The sequence below is a fragment of the Sorex araneus genome, chromosome 5 (genome assembly GCF_027595985.1).
Source record: "Sorex araneus isolate mSorAra2 chromosome 5, mSorAra2.pri, whole genome shotgun sequence".
In the NCBI taxonomy this organism is placed as follows: domain Eukaryota; kingdom Metazoa; phylum Chordata; class Mammalia; order Eulipotyphla; family Soricidae; genus Sorex; species Sorex araneus.
Window position 1 is genome coordinate 118,050,518 of NC_073306.1, and position 8,653 is coordinate 118,059,170.

The 8,653-nt window shown below is 46.7% G+C and overlaps 1 protein-coding gene across 3 annotated transcripts in view; it reads left to right on the forward strand.

Moving 5' to 3' along the window:
• Positions 1 to 2,113, forward strand: part of RALY (RALY heterogeneous nuclear ribonucleoprotein) — a 95,621-nt gene extending 93,508 nt beyond the window's left edge. For all 3 annotated transcript variants that reach the window (XM_055139534.1, XM_004612560.2, XM_055139533.1), the window contains 2 exons: positions 436 to 484; positions 1,801 to 2,113. In XM_055139534.1, coding sequence (XP_054995509.1) covers positions 436 to 480 — 45 coding nt within the window. In that variant the 3' untranslated portion in view covers positions 481 to 484; positions 1,801 to 2,113. The remainder of the gene's footprint in view (positions 1 to 435; positions 485 to 1,800) is intronic.
• The last annotated feature ends 6,540 nt before the right edge of the window (positions 2,114 to 8,653 follow it).

Consider the following 8,653-nt stretch of genomic DNA (forward strand, 5'->3'; position numbering starts at 1 on the left):
GTCTTGTTCGTATAAATGTGCCCCAAGCAACATCTAGATGTCCTTTGACTGGCGCTTTCTCTTTTCTGAGGAGTCCTCTGGCCACCCTCTCAGGATCCCTAGTCAGTCTTATTGAAGCTGCTTTTTTTTTTTTTTTTTTTTTTTTCTTTTTGGGTCACACCTGGCGATGCACAGGGGTTACTCCTGGCTCTGCACTCAGGAATCACTCCTGGCGGTGCTCAGGGGACCATATGGGATGCTGGAATCGAACCCGGGTCGGCCGCGTGCAAGGCAAATGCCCTACCTGCTGTGCTATCACTCCAGCCCCTGAAGCTGCTTTCATAGTCATTCCCTGGGCCATACCACTTTCTTTCCTGAGTGTGTCCTTCAGATATGTCAAAACTCAAGAGTACCTAGTGGGTGATAAGTGGTCTCTCATTGCCTCCTTCCTCTCAGGAGCACAGCCAGGAAACAGATGCAGAGGACCGGGCTTTGCAGTAAGCAGGTAAGGGGGTCACAGTGAGCAGGGGTGGGATAGCTGAGAAGGAAGGGACAGACCTATCAGAACAGTATCAGACCATAAGGATGTCTCTGTCCCCAGCCAGCCACCCACGCTTTTGTGGTGGGGCCGTGCAGGGCAGGCAGGGATGACCTAGCCTGGTCTGTCCAGCAAGACTTTCTTTGGTGCACTGAGCCCTGTTGCCTGTCTTTGAGGACATCTGGGTCTGGTGGAGGGACTCAGACTACTAGCACTCAGTGTGAGCCAATGAGAAGGGTAGAAAAGGTGCTGGAAAAGGGTAGGTGAGCCTGCTAAGGATTGTGGAGAAGTGCCCAATTCTGAGAACAGAGCCCAGAGTTTGGTGCGTGAAAAATAGCCTGGGTCCTCCAGGGAGAGAACAGACTGATGATTAGAGGGTGATGAATGTGCCAGGCTTAGGGACTGGGACTTGTTACTCTCAGGAGAAACCGTCCTGTGTCCCAGGAACCCTCCTGGTATGGTTGTGATTCTGCCAGGATGGCAGATGTAGAAGCTGAGGCCTTCTGAGCCCTGCTGATTTGTGGGAGTCACCGTAGATGTCACAGGGTTCAAGGGTGATAGCTAGTGGGGCCTGATCGATAGTGGTGGTGCTGGGCATGGCACCCAGCAGCACTCAGGCACTGCCCCACCTCTGATGCTGATAGTGCCTGGGATCAGACCAAGACTTCCCCTCACAGGCACTGTGGAGTCTTGCTCTGGTCTCTGGAACCTCTCCCCCCCTCCTTGTCTTTTTAAATTGAGTTAGTGAGATAGACCCTTACAAAGCTGTCATGATTGGATTTCAGTTACACATTATTCCAACACCAGTTGGAACCTAGTTTTTAACCCAGTGCTTGGTATGTGGTTTTCATGTTTCCTCTCTGGTTAGTATTCACCACCCACTTCTTAAGAAAATCAGGCCACCCAGCTCTGCTACATAGGAATAAAACAAGCTGGTATAGGAGAAGATCTTACCATGTGAGAGATGTTGTGACCCATGACATATTCATGCAGCCAGGGCCTCTCATACAGCTAAGTTTAGGAAAGATGACCTTTGCAGCCTCGGAGCATTGGGGTTTATTTTAACAGGAAGATGAAGGTTTGACTTGACAATGCACAGATGAGGTGCCAGGGACATACAGGTGGGAGAGGAAGAGATTTGCCCATTTCGGTGACCAGGAAATGAAGTTAGGTGCAGGCATGTCTCTGTCGCCGAACAGTGCCCTATCTCATTCCCAGACACTGCCAGCAGGAGCAGAGATGCTTCCGTTCAGCCCTAATTTTCCTTCCTTTGTCTTCCTCAGCCTGCCTGGAGTGACGGTCATTGACAGGAGGAAGGTGCACTGCCCCAGGCCTCAGGCTGGGCATCCATCCCAGATGCCATCCTCAAGGGGTCCCAGACGAGAACTGGCAGCAGGTGCCTCCTACCATCCACCTCCCAGCTGGTGCCGCATCCTCTGAAGATGGCATTTTCAGCCTCCCGTCCCCACACTCTCCCTACCGGCACTGCCACACTCTGCCTCCCTCTCTAGGGCACTCCCAAACTTGGGTTTTTTCTATAGTTTGGAAGGGTTACCACAGGGAGGGGACCCTGACAATAAAGAGATTGGACCCCAATGTTGTTCTGAGAAGGGTTGCTTGTGTTTTTTCACAAATGTGTTCTGCCCCACTTCCCAACCAGAAACCCGACTGTTGGCCTCCCTTCTGCTTTCTTCTCTCTCCCCCCACCCCCCCCATAACACCTAGAAGTGTTATAAAGTGCCTGGTACTGTCTCACTTTAAATTTTGCAGCTAGAGTCAGGATGGGGGCGTTTAAATGTGGCCTGTGACAGATCGGGGCGGCTCAGGTGTGCCTGCACTCAGGAGCGTGCCTGTGATGGAGGTACCAGCAGTTATGACCCACTTGGTAACCCAGCAACAGGAGGAGCAGCCCAGGCACATCCTTGCCTCTAGCCACTTCCTTCAAACTTCCATGTCTATCCCAACTCCGCCACTTCACCTTTATTTACCATCACAGATCAACCAGCCAGTGTGCCACCCCCACCCCCCAGTCTGCCAAAGATAATCAGTCACCACAGCTTACCTTTATATAGGTGACAAGTACCCTCCAATCTAGTGAATTGAAGGATGTGAATATGACTGCATAGACTGCTTGCACTAGTACAGGGTTTAGGGTGAAGGGCAGGTACCCCAAAACATGCATTGTTCTAAGCCTTGAACACGTTCTTACTCCTGCTTTCTCTGTCTGGGAAATAGTTATTCATTATTCAGCTGCTGTCTACAAAGCAGTGAGTAGCCTCTGAGCACTGCCAGTTGTGACACAAACATTCTCCCTGCACATTAAATAAAATGCTGTTATTCTACTGTCAACCATTTTTTTAGTCCCCTCCTCCTGCTTGAATTGTCACTTCTCTACCTGGGCCTACATTTCATCCAGCGTAGAACTTTTTTTTTTTTGCTTTTTGGGTCACACCCAGCAATGCACAGGGGTTACTCCTGGCTTGTCACTCAGGAATTACTCCTGGCGGTGCTTGGGGGACCATATGGGATGCCGGGGTTCGAACCCAGGTCGGCCGCGTGCAAGGCAAACACCCTACCTGCTGTGCTATCGCTCCGGCCCCACCAGTGTAGAACTTTCAAACCATCATCAGGGTTCCAGATAAGGGCTCAAAGGGCCAGTACACTTTTTTTGTGTACAGGAGTCCTGAATTCAACCCCCAGCATCACATAGTCTACTGAGCACCAGAGGGAGTAACTCCCAAGCATCTCTGATTATGGCCCAAATCCTACAGAGATAAGGGCTCAGGCTTTTCCCCCGTTATCTTTACATTGCCTTTAAATTCTGCAGATTTCCTGAAATCCTGATTAAACACCCTACGCCCCACAACTCCCCTTTCACACCTGCAGTTTTGGATCATCTCCACCAAACCTCCCCATAGGTATTTAATGCAGGTTTTGGTGGAGCTGGATTGGGTGGTGTTTAGGTTCTCTGGGTATGAAAGTGCTGAAGGTCTTAGGCAGCCCAGCAGCCTGAAACCTGATGGAACCTTACCATTCCCAAGCTACCAGTGGTCTGAAAGCCAGCCCCAAGACTGCCAGTGTTCTAAGGCAGGGCCCAGACCCTTAAGACAGCCCTGCCTGGCCATTGCCTTGGAATGTGACCTTGGAATATTTCTGCCTCTTGGGAGTTTTCATTGCCCGATGGAACCATAGTTCCTCCAGGCTTCCTGAGCTCAGCAGGGACTGGGGATAGAGGCTAGGTCCTACCATCTCATCTAACGCATGGGTAAAAAATAGTCCTCAAGGGCTCATGGTGTGCATGCAGGAGTCCAGGGTTCACCCCCCAGCACTGCCAGTTGTGAGAAATGAGTATTGCCAACTCTTCTCCAAAGCTTTTAAAAACGTCATAAATATCTGCTGTATACTCCCTTGATTCCCATAGCTGTTACTCCTTTAGGTGGATAATACAGCACAAACTTTCAGTTACAAGTTCTGGAAGCTGAGAGTCAGAGATACAGTACAGCAAGTAGGGCACTTGTCTTTCATGGGGATGACCCGGGTTCGATTCCCAGCACCCCATATGGTCCTCTGAGCACCACTAGGACTTATTCCTGAGCCCTGAGCATAAAACCAAGAGTAACCCTTGAGCATTACCAGGTATAGTCCAAAAATGAAAACCAAATTTTTGAAGCTGAACTTGAATCTGCTTAAGCAGGAAGAACTTTGAACAAGTCTACTGGTAAGTGCAGTGCTGCCATCAGTCATCTTTTTCTGTTCCTTTCTATTATTTCTCCCGTGGGTACTTCCCAGAACAATCAAAGGGGTGTAGCAAATGGCTACAGAACAAGAGGGGATAGGAAAGAATTTCCAGAAGGGAAATTATACCTAAAAATGGGCTGGGAAAAAACCAACAGATTGTGGGTGGTTACTGCCTGTTTTGTAGCTGTGGAGTCTGTAAAACATGTCCCCATGATCTAGTTTTCCTCCCTTTATTTGAACTTTGTGGCTGGGATCAGTAGAATGGCAATTACAATGCTATGTTGGTCTTCCAGTCCAAGTTAAAGAGCTAGCTGTTATGAATTAACAGGAACTGTGCTGTGAGGAAGCTAGGTGCAGAAACCTTGTATCCAGTCACTAGCTAGTTCCAAAACAAAATGGTTGATGTATGACGGTGATTCGACTGAGAAAAGGAAGAGCTGCCAGGCTCCAGCAGTTTGGAATGAAGGATACTAAGTGTTTTAAGCCACTGAAACTGAGAGTGGTTTATGTATCAACACAACCAGAATATAAACTGGAACTCAAAGGTTAAGTAACTTACTCTACTTCAGAAGGATAGACTAGTGTTTCCCAAAGTGGTCGGTGCTGGGGTAAAGGTCTGTAGTAACCTTGGGTGCTTCCTATTTGCTTAGAGTTTATTTCCCAGGGGAGCACTGAGTGACGTTTGAGTTTATTTCCTGAAAAGGGGGCAGTAGGATCTTTTCAGACTTTGGAAACCTCTGGTAGTATAAGATTTTATGTTAAGCCAATTTCCTGTCCAGTTATGTGACTGACTGCAGGCAAATCACTTAACCTTTCTAAGCCTCAGTCTTCCATTATCTGAAACATGAAAGTGCATATTATACCTAACAAATGAGGGCACTTATTACCACAGCCAGATTGGGGTGATTTTTCTCTTAAAAATATTGGTTTTGTTTTTTGGATCACACCCAGCAGTGCTCAGGGGTTACTCCTGGCAGTACTCAGGAGATCATATGGGATACTGAGAATCGAACCCAGGTTAGCCCCGTGCAAGGCCTTCCCTGATGTGCTACCGCTCCAGCCCCTCCCTTTACTCTTATTCCTACTTATTTTCATGATTGCATCATTCCAAAATATATTCTTGGCAGTTTATAAAGCAATGAGGACAGACTTTTGTAAAAAGGAGCAAAGGAAGATCCTATGAAGACCAGTTTTTAATATTCCTCTCAGGTTAACTGCTATCAGGAGTCATGGGTTGTAGGGCCTGTGGGGCAGCTCCCCTGTATCTTCTGCTTGCGTGAGTGAATGGATACTTAACCCCTGAGTAGTAGCCTCTCTCATCCCTCAAACCCTTAAACCACACTTTCAGTATCTTCCTCTTCTTGGACCACGCCAAGACTGGCCAAAGCTGAGGATTTTTAAAAAGAATTGTGAGGTGGGCTGGAGTGATAGTACAGCAGATAGGGAGCTTGCCTTGCATGAAGCCCACCCAGGTTCAATTCCTAGCATCCCATATGGTCCCCTGAGCATCACTGTGTGTGCTTCCCACCCCCCAAAGAAAAAATTTTTTAAAGGAATTGTGAGGGTTGCTTGAACAAATTAAGGAATACAGTTCAATCCAATCTGGAGTCTACCTTTGTGTTCTTACACTCCGTCTCTAGCATTTGGCATGTTTAGTGATTTAGAGTACATGCTCAGGTGTTTCTCCTGGCTCTGCACTCGGGAATCACATAGTCTCTTGTAAAACCGTGGACCTAGGGCAATTCATAGAAGAAAAAGTCCCCATGCACAAGGAAGGCAGGCCTGGGTTACACACTTGTATTACTATTCATTATCCTTTTGAGATGGGATTTATCTTAAAACTGTAGGGGCAAGTCATGTTTGGGGGCCCAGGCCCACTCCTAGCAGTACTCAAGGCACCACCAGTCACACTACTTTGCAAAGGATCAAACCTGAGGTTCTGCAAATGTATTTGCCTCACACCTAACCCTACTTCCCCATTTATAAATTAGAATATAGGCACTTAACATTCCAGGCGCTTAAAAGCCCATGCACAAAACATAAAATTATGTAATACCATGGAAGTTCTCATTTAATAAACTCTAAGGATAAAGTTATGAATATTGCACTTAACAGGAAAATACCTAAGATGTTTTTACACTTTTTGAGCCACACCCAGCAATGCTCAGGGGTTACTCCTGGCTCTGCACTCAGAATTACTCCTGGTGGTGCTTGGGGGACCATATGGGATGCTGGGGATTGAACCCAGGTTGGCCACCTACCTGATGTACTAATATTCCGGCCCCCAAAATGCCTAAGTTTTTAGGGTGGCATTGTAGATTTCAAGTTTCAAGTACAGATTCATCTCAATGAAAACAGAAAACTTATGTATGCTACCAAGCCCAGCTTTAAAAAATACATTGCATGCTCAGAGATGTATAGGAGTTAGTGCCTGCCGTGTGCCGTTAACCCTGATCCAAACTCTGGTACTATATGAACACACTGCTGGGTGTGGCTCTCAACTCCCCCCCCCCCCCCAATAATAAAAACATTGCTGGGTCAGGAAGATGGCTCAAAGCTGGGAATCATTGTTTTGCATGTGAATCCCAGGTTCAATCCCTGAGCACCACCAGGAGCAGTCCCAAAGTATTAAGCTAGGAATAGCCTGTGTACTATCTGGTGTGTCTCAAAACCTCAAACAAGAGATGAGATAGGGGCCCGGGTATGTGGTTCAGAAGTAGACACTTGGATACATGAGGCCCTGAATTTAATCCCTGACACAGCCCTGAAAGATAAAATTACAAGACCAGAGATAGTATTACTAAAGATCTTCCTTAGGCAGCTATGGAATCTTCCCTATGCCCCTTTACATAATTAGGAACACTTAACACTATTTCCTAAGACACTATGGGTACAGTCTAGTTTCATTCTCAAGACCAGAGCACTGGTCTTATCTGAAACCCTCAATGCTTTTGCCTTCACTCCATAAAAAGTCCCAGCTGAGCTGTGGCAGGTACGGGATAATATGAATATGAGGCTGATGCCACTGTTTATCAGTAAACTATCACACCCCACCCATCTTTTTGAGTGGTCTCTACATTAATTCATTCAGTTTTAACCAAACCCTACCTGGTCTGGACAGGATCAGCAGCCCAAAGCATGTTTTTAGAATTAAGGGGTTTAAATCGCCAGTGTAACTATGCCAACCTACCACCAACTTGTAAAGTCTCATATTTTTTCTTAAGTATTGTCCCCTCCATTCCCCCAATGTAGAAAAATTAAACACACATTACATACAAACGAAAGCAGTAGAGTGCTCATTACACAAGAGGCACTGATACTTGCTTTATTCACGCAGTAACAATCCAACAGTGGGAATTGTGTGGGTGCAGATACAAAAAGGAAGAAGATGGCACCATAAACAACAGTTGAGTTCTTGGGGCAGTGGTGGCAGCTCAGCCAGTATGTGGTCTAACCCAGTGGGTGGAGGGAATGCTCTGTCCTCCATGGACAGAGGCTTTACAACTGAGTCTGTACTTGAAGGGTTACAGTGATTAAAAACATGGTCAAGATACTCAGAATGGGGTGGGCTGCTCTTAGGCTGAAGTATTCTATTGTGGAGCAATGAGGAAGTATGGAGCAGTATTCTGCCTTACCCTTTCAAGTGTGTGCAAGGCAGATCACAGCAGACACATAATGGTCTTTGCTCCTGGACTCACTGGAAACTACCAACCAACTCCTCAGAAGGCAGAACTAGAGGCACAGAACCACTCCACAGGCAGCATCAACTCGATTTCTTGTGGTCACAATCAAAAGCTACTTTAATACTGAAAACAGAAAAGCATTTGTGGTGGGCCTATTTCAAAACCAAAGCACATGTTGGGGAATAAAAAACAGCATCCTCTTGGAACAGTTTAGACTTTTCAGGAGTCTGCACTGCACACAGCACATCCCCTTTTTTGCCAGTGAACAACTAGAATGTTTTTGAAGTGTGACAGTTGTAAGGAAACTTAGACGCTATTTCCTCTAGGATCTTCTCAATGACCAGTAAGAAAATTCCACAGAGGGCAGAGTACCTAGCACCTTGTATTCCCTCATGTGATAAGAGCTGGAGGACTGGGCAGTGAGGTAGTAGCAATAATTCTCATATGGAATTTAAATGTATGCAATCGTTCAGTGACACTGGAAATAGATTGTCCTCCCAGATTGCATGCTCCACCCCCCCTCTTGTCTGAGGTTGTGTGTAACTGAGAGTCTCAAGAAAAGATGATAGAAAATGACAACCCAGCTGAGTGTGTGCCAATGTCCAGTTTCAACATCTCAGAACAAGGAGAGAAATCTCCCCAAAGCACAGACAAACTGCTATGTCGAATTCATCAAGCACAAGTTCATGGAAAGAAAACCGAAGGACAAACCAAA